At 40.1% G+C, this 18,609-nt stretch overlaps 1 protein-coding gene across 1 annotated transcript in view; it reads right to left on the reverse strand.

The window, feature by feature from the left end:
• Positions 1-314: 314 nt before the first annotated feature.
• GLIS1 (GLIS family zinc finger 1) overlaps positions 315-18,609 on the reverse strand; it is a 287,901-nt gene continuing 269,606 nt past the window's right edge. The window contains exons 9-11 of the mRNA XM_065409869.1: positions 12,325-12,509; positions 4,164-4,331; positions 315-451 (exon numbers count right to left, since the gene is read on the reverse strand). Of these exons, the coding sequence (XP_065265941.1) occupies positions 315-451; positions 4,164-4,331; positions 12,325-12,509 (490 nt within the window). The remainder of the gene's footprint in view (positions 452-4,163; positions 4,332-12,324; positions 12,510-18,609) is intronic.

Consider the following 18,609-nt stretch of genomic DNA (forward strand, 5'->3'; position numbering starts at 1 on the left):
ACATTTCAGAAAAAAATCTTTACAAGTTATTATATAACTTACATTTACATTCTTACTAAGAAATGATAAAACAAGCTGTTTCAAATGCTCCTCATTCCCTTAAAGCATGAAATTCAAAGTGCCACAGCAAAGGAACAGGTTCCAATAACTTTTCTTATACAGTATATTCATTTATAAAATGGATTGGTAAATGTGAGGTGTTTATTTAAATGAACACATAGAGATACAGACTAAATAAAAGTACTGGAACAGCATTTCTGTTACTACGTATACAGTTATAGTAATAATAAAGGAAACAAAGGATAAAGCTGTTCTTAGGTATCTGTATAGATGGAAGGAATGTGATTCAAACAATGATCAAAAGCACCATTTTGGAAAAATCCATTTTCTTCAGTTCCATTGGTGACTGCTTCTTCAGACCCACATTGTGCTTCAGAAATTACATCGTAGCCTGAAAGCAGGAAAAGCATACGAGCATGATTTAGCACCACAGTACATATGAGGGCTGAGGCAGGAAGCACAAGTCTGAGTCCTAGAGATATGTAGTGAAGCCTCACGTTAACCAGACAGCAGAATTCACCACCAACGCCTCACTTAGACAATATGAAAACTAACCTCATAATTTGTGTCATTGTGCATGAGTTTCCATTCACTGCTTTGTACGGGTACCCCTGTGTGAGTGAAGTTAATCTGGCTACCGGTGTGGGTGTGTCAGAGTATGCCTCTCTGGAGGAATTACTGTTACTAGGACATGTCAAAGCAATGGATGGACAAGGATCCTAGATAGTGTTCTGAAAGTGCTGCAGACAGATTGTGTTGTATATTTTTCTCTTTTAAAGGTACTTTGAGGATCTGGAAATATTTTATGTGTGCCCCAGACATTCTTGAGATCCTGGAGGAATCTGGCTAATGCACTAGCTGGCTCCCCAGGGTGTGGCCTGCGTTCTACAATTTGGGGTTTTCTCAGGCTCCTGGTGCCCCTGCGTGCACTCTGGAGTCAGCATCAGGGGCACAGGGTGTTCCTTTGGTAAGGAATTTTGTGAAGCATGGTGCCCTCTGGCCGCCTAGACTGGCAGAATCTCCAATGGGCCTTCCATTCTGCTGGTACTGCTCTTCTACTGCCCTACTCGTAGCAGGCCTTTGAGTGAAGGCAGGATTTTGTCCCCAATTCTTAATCAGGTGGAACTCTTATTGACATGATACATATCGCTCCACACTACTTGTTTGAAAAGGAACAGTATATGCACTTTGTGCCTGATGCTGACTGCAGCAAGACTAGTTATGAACACACATAGGTAAGTGGATTTCAATTTAGTCCAATATACCGGAATAGTTTCCCTTGTGTAAAATGATTTCTTTAAATCCCATTCCCAGAAACAGTTTAAAGTGATATTGACTAAGATCTCTTCAAATCTTGCCACTGCTCCGATACCTGCTCCTCTCTCTGTGCCCAAGCTTCCTTCTTCACTGACCCTTTTGTTTTCTTTATCCACTCCAAAGCCCAGTGTTCTTCTGTGTGGCCTTGAGTAGCTTGCTAAGCTTCCTCCTTCCAAAGACGTCTCAAACCCCACCTATTGCATGAAGCATTGATGCTGTGTTATGCTCACACCCCACTCTGCACATTCTGTGTCGCCTCACCTCACCTCACCTAGACAGCATCGTCTATGTTTGGCTATATCTTTCTAAAGGATTGTATGTTCTTCAGAACAAGGACAGATCCGTATTTCTTCAGCACAGATTACTGATTTATGCATATGAAAGAAGGCTGCATTTCAGTTATTGAGGCACTTGCGGCTGACTGGGTGACATGGAAAACATGTTAATATTTACTGCAAATCACATCCATATCCACTGCAAACGTATGTGAGGAAGGATGCTCTTGCGGTTAATACACTGGACTGGGACTCTGGGGATTTGGGTTCAGTTTTCTGTTTTGCCACCGTCTCTCTGTGTGAGCTTTGGCAAATTACTTAATCTCTCTGTGCTTCAGTTTCCCATTGATAAAATAAGGATGATACTTCATTTCTCCCACTTTGTTTCCCTTGTTTATTTAGATTGCATGTTCATCAGGGTAGGGACTGTCTCGTACTATGTATTTTTATAGGAGCGAGCACAATGGGACCCCAATCTTGGTTGGGGCCTTAGGTTCTACATAATATAATTAATAATGGACTCTGATTCTGTACCCCTATGTAGGCAAGTCCCCCATTGATATCAAAGAGATTTGCCTTAAGTAGAACTGTAGGATCAGGCCCTTACAAGTGAATTAGTTAGGGGGGTGTTTGTTTTTTAATAGATTAGAGACTAGATTCTGCACTCACTTATACTTATGCAACCCCTTGTGATTTATACTAGTTTACTGTATTAGTTAACCAAGGGTTGACTAATCTGTGGATCAAATCCTGCTCTCTGATACAGAGTAAATCTGAAGTAAATGAGAGTAGAAAATAACCCAGTTTGTTTGTCTAGTCAGCACTGTGTATATAACCTAACTGAAGAGCACAGTATTCTATTAACTTATGAAAGGGTGCATATTATGTTAATTTTCTCTATCTGACAGGGCACACGTACAAAGGGGTACACAACCACAAATGGACAAAAACCAAGATAAACATACACCCCAGAAATCACTGTTAGATTCCAGATAGTGTAAACCATCCAAAAGCCCTGAACACAAAATAAAAAATTTATTGACTGTTAATGTGATTCATGGAACAGCTGTTTGCCAGTCACATTTGGCATTCCTGTGAGATGAGATCTCCATTAATATTAATGGTGCTATAAAACCCTGAAAAAAATTAAAGCACAGCCTTGATGAATCTTGCAAACCTGAATGGTTCTATTTTACACAGAAAGATGAGATAAGATTTATATTTTCCATATATTTATTTGTTTCAGATACTATGTATTTATATACCTCAATAACCGTTCTAAAAATAAAATTATTGCTGAGAAACCATAATAGGTTAGCTCCAGACAAAAATAGCAAATGTTGTGGTAGTTGGTGTTTTGCCACATTATTTTTTTGCTCTGACAATTTCTTTTGCAAAGTTTATTTAGTCTATTCTCTACCTGTCTAAACTGAACATCAAATTTCAACATTTTAAAACTGTTTTAGTAACATCAAACTTATGAATATCACAAAAAAAAATCAAAGTTAAGGCTGAAACTGCATGGTTAACTCTTCCCTTTTGCTAGTTATTGCTGCACATACTTTTTAGTGTGTAACACGACACACACACTGAACTGAGATTCCTCACAATGGGGTAGGAATGTCAGCTCTTATTTTGCAGTCCTATCTTGGATGCCAGTCCAGGAAAGCACTTAAGCAAATGTTTTCAGTAATGTCCTGAGCGGAGATGCTTTCCTGAATCAGGGCCTCCAGCAAAAACCATGTTTGGAATCAGTGAGTTTTGCCTAACTAAAGAGTGACGAATTGGTACTATCTCACTGCTATGGCATTGCTTAAAATATGTTGGGTCTTGTTACTTCCATGATTTTTCACTGTGGTTTTTAAAAATAGGAAAAAATCCCTCAGAAACATGAGCAGTTCTGTATGGGAGCTCATTCACTAGATTGTAATGATTCCAGTATACCTCTAGGCACTTTACCATTATGCAAATATATGGCTGGGAAAAAAGTTACCCATGTGCAATAGCCACTTTTCCAAACAAAATTCCCATAGTCACTAGTTCACATTTGGTACATCTCAGTTTAAAAAAAAAAAAATCCCACTTTTTATTCTTAAGTGAACTAGAAGTCCCTGAAGCCAGTAATGTTTAACAGAATTTCATGGGAATATAAAAATCCAGTTTTGAGACCCTGACTATGAACTGCAGCCTGAAATGACTTATACACACCTGACGGTAGGGCTTTTAGTGTAAATGTTGACACAATCTTTACAATAAATGTCAAGGGAACAGGGCAAAATTGCCTTTTTAGTGAGCTGTCCAAAAGCTCACTAAAGTCACTGGGTCTACCCACACAAGTAAGAGGAGAATTTGGCTGTCGCTGAAATACTGTAGGATAAAAGAAAACAAATCTATTTTCCTAAATAACTGAGTTTAGTGAAATGTTGCATTTTATGTAATAAGACAAAAAGTGTTTTTTCTATTTCTAAAAAAAAATCACAAGGATAACTCTTCATAATAGGAATAAATTACCTGTTGAAGCTAAAGGTGCATTGAGTATGTGACACCCATTCTGTCTCAAAGGATTAAAGCAATGGGATTCCCCTGTTAGCACATCACTGTTGACAGACTGTTCCACTGTTCTGTAGCAGTCTCCGTAGTGGAAACAGTTTTGTATTGAGTGAAAGCTGCCTTGGTAACCTGAAAACAGATATTGCATACACAGTTTAACACTGCCGTGATGGTATTAGCTTCATTTCTGTCATAGCATTTCATTACTACTGTGGGTTTTAGATCCTTAGGGTTTTAACTACGGAAAAATGATCAAGCCACAGCCTTTATTCTACTTACATATTTATACACACTGTGTGTAATAATATAATATAATATAAAACCTATATCGGGCTTGATTCTGCAAGGTGCTGAGCACTGTGGCCCTATCCAGCAAAGCATATAAGGACATACTTAACTTCGAGCAACTGAATGAGTTGCCCCACTAAAGTTAATGGGCTACTCATTAAAGTTAAGCATGTTCTTAAATGCTTTGCTGGATCAGGGCCAGGATGCTCAGCACACTGTGGGATTGAGCCTATAATGAATGACTGTTCAATTTACCTGAATTAAATAATGCAGTATTTTACTGATATACCCTATTTGATTTGTAACTGAATAAAGGCCTTTTACCATCCAGCATGAATTATTTATTGCAGGAGATAACTGTATTTACGAATATACCGTTTAGAATACTTCAGCCCTCTCCTTTTTCAAAGTGCTATCTTGTTTCAAATGAGAACATTTCACTAGTCACGGTGGGCCAGATCCGGCAAGAAGAGTTTGGCCCAGAGGTGCTACCCTGCATTCTGATGGACTTAAAGACCTTTATGCCAGGGGAGGATCTCTTTAGCTTGCCGCTGGGGCTCCTTGGCAATCCCACCAATGGAAGCTGCTGAGGGGATGTTTTGAATAGGCCCATTCCCTTCCCAGCCAGCAAAATCCATTTTGGGGCCATTAGTGTCTCCTCCTTCCCTAGAATCTCCTGTCTCACATGCTTTCTACCACCAGGGGTCCCGCGCTGGCTTGCACCAGCAGAAACCTGCCAAAAGGAGAGGTAAATCCTGCCTCAGGCAGAAAGTCACTTGGCAGTAAAGAGCAGGCTAAGTACTTGTAAATGGAGAGTGGAGTTTTACTCGTTACAGGTTGGTGCCAGCATCCTGAAAGAACAAGGTGGTGACTCGGCCTCATCAATGGGAGCTGGGAGCTGTGCACTAAGGGGTTCTCAGGGCATCCCTCACACTAATGACACAGTTAAAGTTAATTATTTTCTAATCTGAATCCTTACTTCTCCTAACAGCCAGTCTAAATGGATTCATATTCTCTCTCTCTTTCCATTTAGCAGAAAGTGTCATAGGAATTTCTCCATGTTTCCCGTGAAAAGGGCAGTGGCACTTTTTCTTCTATTTTTTTTTCCTCCTTCCCGCACTCATGCAGAATGAAACTTTTCCTCCAGGAAAGTCACATGACTTCTCTCCAGTTTTATCAAAGGAAGATGTCAGGCCAGATCTGCAGCTGCGTACTGGCCTGCTGTTTCAACCGTGGGGTTCATTTCATGTATTTAAAAAGTAACACTGGTGCTGATCACCAAAGCACCTGGATGCCTTACACTGCTCAAATACACCAATTACCAATCCGCAGACTGTAACAAACTCCTTCCTGTTCACAAAACTCTGACACTTACCACAGACTGTTATACATCAGGCTAACTGGTGCAATTCTTTAATAATGATGCAGCATACCTAGTTGGGGTGAAAGGGTAGGTTTTGTATGGAAGTTTGACTATTTTACATGGTTTTTGGTTGACCCTGCAAGCCTCATGTGTCCTATTTCTAGAGAACGACGGTCCCTCATCACAAAAAACACACTTTGATATTTCATGACTGAAGTACTAAGGGACGACCATTCCAGAGGAAGATACCAAGCACATTTTACCAATGGTACAAGTATTTTCTGCAGTAGGCAAGAAGGCCTAGAAATTTGGAATGTTGAATATTAAACGATGTGTGTCCTTCCCTGGCACAAGTAAACAGCCACCTCTATTTAATGCTAGGAGAGACTGGCTCAAAGAATCAAAGAGCTCTTATGAGAGGCTGCTAAACTATCTTGTGATGAAGCTTCAGGTACAGTAGCTTATTGAGTGATGTTAATAGTTATCCTGATTTTTATACTTACAAAATGTTAAATCCTCTCTGCACACCTTCTAAAATCACTATATAACTTTAGGGATGAGCATTAGACATTAGACACTTGGCTTCAAATGAGGCATTACTGGCTCAAATGAGCACTTTATGAGCTTGGAGCAATCAGACTTTCCAGACTGCCTGCTAGACAAATCACTTCTAGGGAAGGCACATGTGTATTTTCTATGTCCCTGTAATCACGGTCTCTCTCATCATGCTCAGCCAGCATGCTTTATTAAACCAATTCAATATATTTATGGTCCCTAAGGCTAAGACACTGCGATTTAGAAAATCAGCCAATAGCCCAACACAACACAACTGAATTAAAACTCACTTTGGACAAGCTTTTAGATAGGCAGCCGGATCCACCACTGCTCTTCAAGACTTATGGATAAGGTTTTCTTTTGAACTGCTTGAGGTTGTACTCTATAACTAGCCAGCAGGTTCGGGCCCCGTTGAAAAATTTTTTTCAGGCCCCTCAGCAAGGGCGGACCGGTTAAATAGGGCCGACGAGAGGGAGGGGAAGCCAGGCCCCATGCTCCCTTCCGGACCGCCGGGCCCTGGTAATTGGTACCAGCTTCCCCCCCCACCCCTCGTCGGCCCTGCTGGCCAGTAAGAAACAGGGGGTGGGGGAAGAGAGAGAGAGCGAGCGAGCACGCTCAGTAAAACAAGGAGGGCTGAAAATAGCTACCAAAAGCAGTCAAGATATTTTTTGTACTGGGCTGGGTGTACACCAGTGCCTCAGACAGGCAGCCTGATATGGCACTGGTGAGGTGGCTGTAGCCTGACAATTCTAGGGAGAGGCAGTGTCATGAAAATATCTTAATATTCGATGATTGGATTTTACAGTGTTTGTTAAATGCTTCCCAGTACAAATACAAGGAAAAAGACCCGGCCCCTTCTCTACAGAGCTTGTATATGTGATGTGACTGGTGGGTGTAGCAAACTGCGGAAAGGGGATGGAATGAGGAACGACAAAAGTTACAGCAATATGATCATGCAGTTACTCAGTTTAGGAATATGCAAATATTGTTGGCAGTAGCAGGAGTTTTAATCCTTTTCAAATGAGTAGAGTTGTCAGAAATGTTTGCTCACTTGCAGGGCTGGCTCTAGGCACCAGCGTTCCAAGCATGTGCTCGGGGCAGCCCTTTTCAAGGGGCAGCATTCCGGCTCTTTGGGGGTGGCACTTTTGAAGGGGCGGCACTCCGTTGTTTGTTTGTTTGTTTGTTTGTTTTTGTTTTTTGCTTCGGCGGCGGCACTTAAAAAATTTTTTTTGCTTGGGGCGGCAAAAAACCTGGAGCCAGCCCTGCTCACTTGAGGGCACTGTGGAAGAAATGAGTGTTAAAGAGGGACTTGAATAAGGAAAGCGATAGGACCAGACGGGAAGGTATTCCAGGCATAGGAAGCAAAATGGTAAAAGGCATGGAAATGGTTGTGGGAGAAATGGACAAACGGCATCAAGACTAAACATCTGATTCCTTAAGGCTGAAAATTAGAAGAGGTAAAGCAGCTTCTAGAGTGTGTCTAAGCTGGCAGAGTCCCAATAATTTTTTCAACTAGAAAAGCTGAGACAGAGATTTTTAATTACCAAAAGGGACACTCAAGACAGCTTTTCCGTCCACAAAGACAGCTAATCAGGCAATACATTCTGTGCCCCTCATGCACTGATTTTTTGTACAACATGTCATTGTTCAGTTTGAGAGGTGCAGCTAACAAGCAGTCATTTTATTACTTATCGGTATGTTTATAATATGAATCATCATCTTTGGAATAACATCACAAATGACTCATTTTGTGGCATTTTTACTGGGAATGACAAGATGAGCCGATATTAATTCAAAGGGACTTCATCCTAGCCTGTGAAATTGTAAGCAACTACAGTTGTAGCTAATTTGCATGCACACAATTCAATTTATGAGAAAAAGTCAGATTTTCCTGGCACTTAAACACGGACATGATAAATGCTAAATGATGCAGGACAGCAAAGTCAATTTTATGTCTATGCACGAGTGAGATTTTGACAGGCTTTTTCTCTACTCTAGATCAGTGTTTCTCAAAATGTGTGACTGGTCTCACCGAGAAGGGTCTCTGAGCACGTGTAGGGGAGACGTGAGAAAAAGAAGGGTTAAATTACTATCAATATAATAATCCTTCTCACTCTTCATCAGCTGAGCCAAACCATCTGCAGTAACATCCATAGGATGTGTGGCCCCAAGTGGGTAAACAGAGTCTCCTGGGAATTAGGAGATATGGAAGGCAGGAAGCTCATTGACATCCATTTGCCTCTGCCCTGATGATTGAAATTATGGTTTCATATTTCTTCACTTCATTCCGCATCACCAATACCACTCTAAGGGCCCTTTCTCAGATGAGAACTCCCCAGTTTCCCCTGGTGACAGGTTTTGCAACATGGTAGGGCCACTTCCTGCCAGGTAGTTGTTCAATCCTCTGATACAGACAGATACCTTCTTTTGGTGGGAAGATGGGTTGGCTTTTGCAACAAACTATCCTTTCCTCTGGGTGGCTAGCATCACCAGCAACCAGGAATGGCTCAGAAGGCCAGCAAATATTTTTAGAGGCTCAAATCCCTTGGCGATCTTTCATGCTGATAATAAAGGGAAGTTAATGACCAGCTTGGGTGAATGTCAAGTGTTGCTGAAAAGCAGTCATTAGACCACAGATGAAAGCGAAACTGGTTTGAAAGTAAATCTGCTAGTTCAGGAGTTGGTTTCAGTAGCACTACAACTGGGACAATATGAGTGTTTACCTAACATTTGCATATGTACTAGTGGCAAAGGAACCTCTGTAACAATGTGTGCTCTAGCCAAATAAGACACGTCATAAATGAATGAGATTTTGAATAAGACTATTTTAGGCAACCTCAGGAAATGAAACTTACTGTTTATGGGCACTCTAATTTAATTGCTTAGGAAATACTAAGCCCGGGTCTTCATGTAATATACAATTTTTAATTTTTTTTGTGTGAGAAAGGTTCTTTTCATTCATTCCATTTTAGTTTGATTCCTTTAAGTTCTATGAAAAGCTTTGCTTCTATTGGAATTGTCTCTCAATATAATACAGACTAGTATTTAGGAGCTAAGATGAGGCTTGAATCATAGAATATCAGGGTTGGAAGGGACCTCAGGAGGTCATCTAGTCCAACCCCCTGCTCAAAGCAGGACCAATCCCCAGACAATAACTGTGGTTCAATTAACAACCACATATGGCTCAACACTAATTAAACATGGAACATTTTAAAGATTCTTTAAAAAAAACCCTCTTAAGCAGCTAAAATAAGAAGCATGCAAGAATTATTTTTTTGTAGAAATTTTCCTGTTCTATGCATGCAGAGGGGTAGAACCCACTTGGCAACAGGAGCTCTGCTGATATTTTTCCAAATGGTTTTCGTTCTATTTGTCTAATTTAAATCAAATTTTCTGAGGTTAAGTTCCAATTGAAGAATTTACCAAATGCCTGTCAGTTTAAATGATCACTGTTAAATGTTTTATGTACAGTAAATGTAGAAGTATAACAGTTAATAAAGGAATAAGCTGCGTTCCAAATATAACATTTAGCTCCAATTTTGCTTTGAAATCATTTGTGACAAAATAGCTGTAGTTAACCACATCAGAAAACATACTGCTTGCCTCTATTTCCCCAAGCCATAATCTAAAAAACCTGAAGCACTTTTTAAATGAATGATGTAATGAGCAAATGACTGGAATATGTCTATTAAACTACAACTCATATACGTCATGTCATTTAAATGTACGTGCAAATAAATCCAAGCTCTTCAAATTCCATAAAATCTCTGACAAGAAATCATGTCAGATATAAATAAATGCAGTATGCTGTTTGCTTGCCAAATTCTTTCAGTGTATAATAATTTCCATGTGACTTTACTATAACTAGCTAAAGACACAAATACTGTGGTTTATCATTCTTCTCATTATCGACAACCCATAGCAATTCTCAACATTAATGTGCTTCTATAAAGACTGACTGGTTTTACAGATCATGTTATTTAGAATTTCCTTTTTTACAGTAAAAATATAACAAACTTGACTAAAAGATTCCCATTTAAAAAGCTGCCATTAAAGAACTGAAACAAAAGCTTCAAGTAAGTTTAAGCCCAAATATGGGTTACAGATGAATTGGTTTCAAAGGCTATTACTCAACATTGATTTTTGAACTTTTTCATAATAAAATTATAATAATAATTCAAAATTTGGTTAAAGTGGAAAATTATTGCCTTTTTCAAAACCACACAACACAGCAGTCAGAAAGCAACGGTTTGCTCAAATGGGAAATGTGGTTTTCTCTAAGGAATAAAGTCAATTTATTTAAGTGGTTCAAAACTTGTTCTGTCTATGCATTTGTTTCTGTCATTATAATGAGCTGCTAATCTGTCCTCCTGTGGTTTGTAGTTATTTAGCTCATTATAATAACAATCATATATGATTATATGCTATCATAAATCTGCCACTTTCCCCCTCTCAGAGTTAGTCATTTTAAAATTGAATAATCTGTTGAGCGTCAGGTTTAGTGAGTTTTTTGTTTGACACAAATCATTTAATATAACATGCTTTTGCCTTTCAGACAAAGTCCAATCAAACAGCAAAAACTAAGCAAGCAATTTTAGAGTATTTATGGTACTTGACCCAATCTAGAGGTTAAAATACTACCTGGAGACCAAGAGAGAAAGGGAGGTAAGTATCTATGTATTAGAGATGTACCCTGCCATTGGGCCTATATCAGAATCTTGTTTTTTCAAACTTTATAAAAACTTGGCCTTAAAACATTCAAAGAATAGCAAGCAAGTCATTTTGCTCACTTGGTATATTTATCGTACATGAAACTGCATGTTTCTGAAAAATGCCTTATTCAAACAATGGTACAATTGTGAACTGAGTTGAGAATCTGGTTATCTGCCCGGGTATACTTATATGCTTGGTTATACTTTACAACCAGACAGCTGTCCTGTACATCTGTAATATGATGAATATTTACCATATGGAAGCAATATAGTATCTGGATTATATAACATGTTATCTAAATATCCAAGCTTCCATTACCACAGTAATCTGTGATAATATTAAGTGCTAATGTATACCTTCAAAACATTGTAGAGATACTAATGCCTCACAAGACAACTTTGGGGGTACGAAAATAAGCATCATCCCCATTTTAAAGACTGGGAAATTCAAATGCAGAGGATAAATAATTTACCTAAACTACACAACAAGATAGTGACAGAGTTAGGATTAGAACTCAAGACCTCCTGTCTCTCTAGTACTCAAACCATATTAAATGGGTGTAATGCCAGAAAGTGCCATTATAGTCTATTGTATAAATGATGCATTTTAAAGCTTCCTAAATACTACATAGACTGATAGAATAAACAGTTACAGCTTCAAGGGTGATCCAGAGTTAAATCTTTTACTCTGTCTTTAAATCAAAGGTATTTTGGGATGTAATTAATATGTGCTTGCAAAATACTTTGAGATCCTCTAATGAAAGGTGCTATATAAATGCACAGCTTTGTAATTACTGATTATAATTTGTCCCCATTATAAGTAGGTAATAATATATATGGAGATATACCTATCTCATAGAACTGGAAGTGACCCTGAAAGGTCATTGAGTCCAGCCCCCTGCCTTCACTAGCAGGACCAAGTACTGATTTTTTTTTTGCCCCAGATCCCTAAGCAGCCCCCCTCAAGGATTGAACTCACAACCCTGGGTTTAGCAGGCCAATGCTCAAGCCACTGATCTATCCCTCCTCCCTTAGCCCTCAGGTAATGCATGTACTGATCTGACTGATGAAAACTACAGCCCCATGTGACTCAAAACACTTAAAAAATAGGAGCTTCCATGAAAATGTTGTCAGACAGTGTTGCCAAATACTGCAATAATTAAAACACTAATACGGCAGCTGGGAAATCTCAAAATATAGTTACCTTGCAGTCCCTGTTGTACAGATTGGTTTTGAAACTGAGCATATGGTTTATTTGGTATTCCTGAAAACTGTTGCCCATTTGGAGACTGGCTGTGTGGTGATGATGAACCATGTTTCTGCAATAGGGAAGGTGGAACTAGTGTTTTCAGAGGACTGAGAAGAGGTGAAAGAATATTTGGAGCAAGCCTAGAACAAGAAAAGAGAAAAAGCTTATATTACAATATGAGAAAATAAAATACTTGAAAGTCCCTAGGCAGTATTTCCATAGTGATTTAATATAGAGAACTTTATTTACAATTTGTGCTGCCATAAATGATATTTAAAAAAAAAACAATAAAATGTTTCTTTCATTTCTTTTCAGTAGTAAAGCAAATTAGAAACTAATTTACAATCTTTTACACTGGCTTCCCATACTGTTCACACTTCTGGGGTCAAAAGTGATACTATTAGTCAGCAAGCTGTCTGACTTCACAATTAGATGCAAAGTCAGTTTTAATTAAAAACTTTATTAACTGACAAATGGATCTGAAAATACAAGCAGAGACTAATTTAATGCTAATAGGTATTCCGTGATTAAATTCTCACGTATTGCAATGAAAAGGCATCTCTTAGGGTCTAATTCTGAATTCCATTACACCATTGATGCAAATAGATCTGTCTGGGAGTAAAATAATAGCAGAATTTTGCACTTAATGATTATGTCCAATTAATAGAAAACCTCATTAATATCTTTAGTCTCTCCCCCTTGTTCTATTTGTACAAAAAATAAAAGCACAAGGAAACTTTCTTTAAACATGTAATTCTTTATTGTGTCTCAGAACCCTTGCAAATCATTGTACTGCTATACAAAATATAAAATTATTGCCCTTCTCAACCATCAGCAGTCTTGTACACTATAAAAGCAGTGCTTAGAAAACCATCAAACATTAACTATAATATTAGTGCTTAGAAGTTTCAGGTTTCAATTTGTTTCTATCAAGGAGGCTTCACCCCTGCTCTCTCCTCTCCCGCCCCCCCACCTCCTCCCGGAAAAGACTCCTCTTTCAAGGCATAAGGATCTAAAATGTCAGGTGTGTGTATATCTTATTTTAATATTGAATTTACCCTTTCTAAAATACGAGGAAACTCAAGCTCTAATGGGGAGCTCCTTTCATCCCAGGAGGTTCCCTACTGAGTCGGAATTGTCTAAATGCACTACCAGCTAAAACGGGGCTAAGCATCTATACGCAAAGGTTCAGCCAAGTCAAGGTTGCATACTTGTTTTCAATTGTTTCTCATCTAACAGCATAGTTTTAAACAGAGGGGTCTAGATTGTCCTTCAAAAGCACAGCCCTGGGTAAGCATGTGTATGCTACTGCAGTGCCCCAGAAGAAGACTGGGATGTAAAACCTCTTCCCCGAGAACGATCTGCTGGCCACAAAGAGTCCTGCTGCTTTGCAGAGAGCAGAATCAAGAATCTGGTCCTTCTGTGCAAACCCCATTAGAATTATATTATCATTCTACAAATTAACAATAATCTAAATGTTTTGCTGGGGCATTTAGACCTCTGGTTTTTTGAGCTCTCATTGCAGCAGTAGAAAGAATGATCAGTTGGGTTCTAGACTGATAGCCTCAAATGTTGATCTTTTGAATGCAGATACTGTCTAGAGTTTGTTTGCATGAAATACAATACTGTGTAGATGCTGTATTTTCTTTACCCTCCAACCTCATATGTCTTGGGCTGAAATGAAAACAAAGGACAGATTAAGACATAGAGGTGGGGGGAGCCACATTACATCTAATAGATTCCATAGAACCTAATGAAACAAAACTTCTGTATGGAGAGAACCACTCAGTAGAATCTGTATGGCTAGCCCAAGGCATAAGTATAAAAATATACTAGTAGATTACCTGTTGACACCTGACCGGGAAAAGGATATTGAGTGCACGCTGCTCCAGAAGATCGAAGATGATACCAACTCTAATAAAACTGTAATAATGGGTGACTTCAACTACCCACATACACTGTTCAAATGTCACAATGATACATGGTTAGAGAAGCAATTTCTCAACATCGTAAAAATTGCTCCTTGGAGTAGCCCACAAGAGGTAAGACTATTTTTGACTTAGTCCTAAATAACATGTAAGAGCTGGTTCAAGAAGCAAATATAGCTAACCTACAAAGTAATAGTGATCAGAATATAACTAAATTCAACAGCCCAGGCACAGTAAGGTGCCAAAAGGTACCATTGTGACACAACTTCTGAAAGGGAATTAAAAAAACAACAGCAGCTAGTCAAAAAGACACTGAAGTAAAAAACAAGGAAATTAAGTGCATAACAGGGTCACCGAAAGCAGGCATGTCCCTAAGCAAAAAGGGATTGCAAGAAATAAAGTAGTGTTATTAAATGGCCTGGGACAAGATGCTTTTCAAGCCAAATGTTCAGTCTTAAAGGGACACAGAAAATCTGGAAGTGCACAGTTGTTCTAACCTCTTTGATTTTCTATATCTGTTCTCATATTTAATGTGTGGGAGGAATTTAATTATATTTTTAAACAAATGCTTAACTTTTTTTCCCTTTTCTAAAAGTGATACTGAATGTTAGAGACTGAAATCCTCTGCTTATTAAAAGAGGCAGGGAAGGCATTGTCCGTGTGGTGACTCAACACCACTTCACCCCTGCATACAGGCCTCTTGGGGGTAGATTGGTTGAACAGCCAGGCAGAGCTGTCTGCTCACTACAGACCATGGTTGGTTCCACAAAGGGGTGAGGGGGAAGGGACAGAACATCTGTATATGCCATAGTTTTCAACCTTTTTTCATTTGTGGACCCTTACAAAATTTCAAATGGAGGTGCGGCCTCCTTTAGAAATCTCAGACATAGTCTGCAGACCCGCAAGGGTTCATGGACCACAGGTTGAAAACCACTGTTCTATGGTAACGACAATCTTTCACGGACCTCTTAGACACAGTCTGAGGATCCCCAGGGGTCTGCGGACCACAGGTTGAAAACCACTGGTGTATGCAATCCAGTAGCCCCAGTATAGTAATCTATATAACTGGAGCCTGAGGTGAATCCCGTTCAAGTCCTGTGTTGTGGGCTGCAGTTTAATTTCCCCAGCTGGTCTGCAGTCACCTCTCTAAAACTTGTGTTACCTGTGGGTGAAGTGGATTTCACTCTGTCTGAACAACTACAGCAGAGTACACAATACTTGGCACAATGCTGCAATCTTTCCCCATTATTGTAAGACATCAAATAAGGGTATCAATTGGTGTTCATTTTGATATGGGCATCTAGCTGAATGAAGATCCCCTGCACCCTTCCAGCTCATCTTCCTTAGGCCAAGGAATAACTTTCTATCACTAAGCCCTGGTCTACACTACAGGGGTGAGGGGTGAGGGAGGGGTCGACCTAAGATACACAACTTCAGCTACACGAATAGCGTAGCTGAAGTCGGCGTATCTTAGGTCGACTTACCTGGCCGTGAGGATTGCAGCGAGTCGACCGCTGCCGCTCCCCCATCGACTTCGCTTCCGCCTCTCGTGAGCTGGAGTTCCGGAGTCGACAGGGAGCGTGTTCAGGGATCGATTTATCCGCGTCTACATGAGACGCGATAAATCGATCCCTGATAGATCGATCACTACCCGCCAACTAGGTTTAAATTTGAACAAGTGACCTATAGGTGAAATTTTCTTCTTAACAAAATATTAATTTCAGTGTTCCAGAATTCAAGATCAACCCTAAAATACAATCCTGTGTATGTATGTGTGATCGAGGAAGACATCAATTTTTTCATGGACCTAGCTTTCAGTTTCAAGCTTCTGGTGTCCTTTTCTCAATCTCTCTAGAGTGTTTGTCTTCTAAAAATGTTGCCTTGGCACAGCTGCTCTTGGTGTGCAGGTGAAATCATTCCAGATAGAGATTAAATAAATTATGCATTAGCTACAGGAAACAGTTTTAAAAGAGACGGCTTCTGTATAGAAGAAGAAACACTAAACTACTTAAAGAAGGACTTAAAGAAGGACCTCAGTATGGACAGCTATTTGCATCAGAAACTCCCAGGCAGTACCTCAGGCATATCTGCTTCAAGATCTAATAGTTTGGACACTTCCTGTTAACATTGTACTATAGACACAATTTGTTTTGGTTTGGATTTTAATAATAAATATGTATATACCACATTTTTTATTTTCATTTTTGCTTGTATAGTTCTGTAAATTTTCTGTCTTTTGGCTTTTTAATATATACTTTATATGTAGATATTAAATAAAACCCAGATCCTTCCTAATTCACCAAAATTGGGTCCCATGACTATGTTGAATATTTATATTCAGAGAGGGTGAAATCTTTTGACCACCCAACCTCTTCTCATGGGTAAAGATATAAGTGTCCAAGAACCACCATGGATCTGTTACACTTTTGTGGTAGGCTGAGAAGCAGGGCCGGCTCCAGGCACCAGCCGAGCAAGCTGGTGCTTGGGGCGGCAGATTGAACGAGGCGGCATTCTGCCCAATCCTAGGGCGGCACGGCCGCTTTTGTTGTTGTTCTGCTCCGGCCGCCCTGTAGGGGGCGGTGGCGTGGAGGACAGGAGCGCCCTGCAGCAAGCCCGGCAGGGCAGTCCTCGTCCTTCCCTCCCCGCTGACCAGAGCGAAGCCCTCCCGGCAGGCGGCAGGGCGCAACGCGGCGGGAGGGGCCGCATGGCAGCGCCCCGCTGTAGTCCTTGCCGCCCCCCCTTCTCTCTCTCTCCTGCCCACTCCCTCTCCCCCCCGCTAGCCGGTCCCCCTCCACCTGCGCTCCAGCTGCGCCGCAGGTTTTTGTTTTGTTTTTTGTTTTGCTTTCCCGTTCTGGCCGCCCCGTTTTTTTGTTTGTTTTTTTTTTGCTTGGGGCGGCCAAAAAGCCAGAGCCGGCCCTGCTGAGAAGACATGTGAAAGGACTGTGCACCCCATGTTCTCTTCTGTCTTCTGTAGCTTTAAGAGTGGCTTTGAGGATGGGTAAAGGACAGGTCAGCAAATCCAGGGCTGCATAGATCATCTGCCCTCATTCCCACAGATTCAAACTCACGTGGGGCACAGGAGCCCAGAACTGTACAACAGCTTATGGGCTGTGGGAGCAGCCATAGAGCAATTAAACAGCCACTCACAACCTCCTCCTGCATTTGGAGGCAGAGTGTGCCTTCTTCCCAGTCCCTAATGGATCCATTATGTTTTTTAAAACCCTGTTTACTCTGGCTTACATAGAGGGGCTGTATTTCAGGGCAGAGGTGAGTGAAATCAGATGTTGCAGATATAATCAACAAATTCACCGGATTTTAATATACAGTAAAAATGCACTAATCTGCCCTCTCCACTTTCTCTACATCTCTGCTCTCATGTCTTACTACTCATGTTCTGTCCAAGCTTCCACCTAACTACTCTCTTTTTATCCATTTCCCACTCTTGTGTTCGTGCCTTCTTCCATACTGACGTCTGAATTTCCCGGTGATCCCTGGCGCACCAATCCACCACCCTCTCTTCATTCAAATTGTTCCTTAAAACCCCGTCCTCTAAGCCTATAGATTCTATTTGATATTGGTGCTTATACTTACTCATCACTATAGTATCTGAGCACCTATGGTAACCCACCTAAATCAGAAATTCTGGTACACACCATTAAATAAAAAATAAGTCAGAACAGCAAACCCTAAAACACGTTCTGATAACCTCCCTCTAGTCATCCTGTAACTCTTTGGTCTATATTGTCTCTCCACTAAAACCATAAGTTTCATGGAACTGGAACTGTATCTTCAGTGCTTTGTGCAGCACTGAGAATGGTGTCAGTGCTTAAAAATACTACAAGAAAATAGTAATCTGCCTATGGCATTTAATACCTTTATTAGTGATTGGGAGGAAGAAGTGAACCATTAGTTTGGTGATCACACTTAAGTTGCTCTGCTCAGTCAAAACCCATAGAGGATTGTGAGAAACTGAGTGCATTTGAGTATACTGGGAGATTGGACAACATGATGACAAACTAAATTGAACTTGGGTAAGTGTAAGTTTAGCAAAAACATTTTGAATTTCTTACATATGTTGCTAGCTTCTAAACTTGTACGATCTTTTTGAGGGACCGAGACAGGGTGGTGGTAATAAAAAGTTTTGTAATTATTGTGAATGGCTCATTGAAGGGGCAAATGGAAAAGAAACGTGTATGCTTGGATGCATAAAGTATCCAGGGCACACAAGGATGCTATATCAAAGTATGGTAAAATTGGAAGTATTTTATTCAGGTTTGATTGCCTCAACATAAAGAGTGCATGGAGAGTGAAA

This window comes from Emys orbicularis, chromosome 8, assembly GCF_028017835.1.
Source record: "Emys orbicularis isolate rEmyOrb1 chromosome 8, rEmyOrb1.hap1, whole genome shotgun sequence".
In the NCBI taxonomy this organism is placed as follows: Eukaryota; Metazoa; Chordata; order Testudines; family Emydidae; genus Emys; species Emys orbicularis.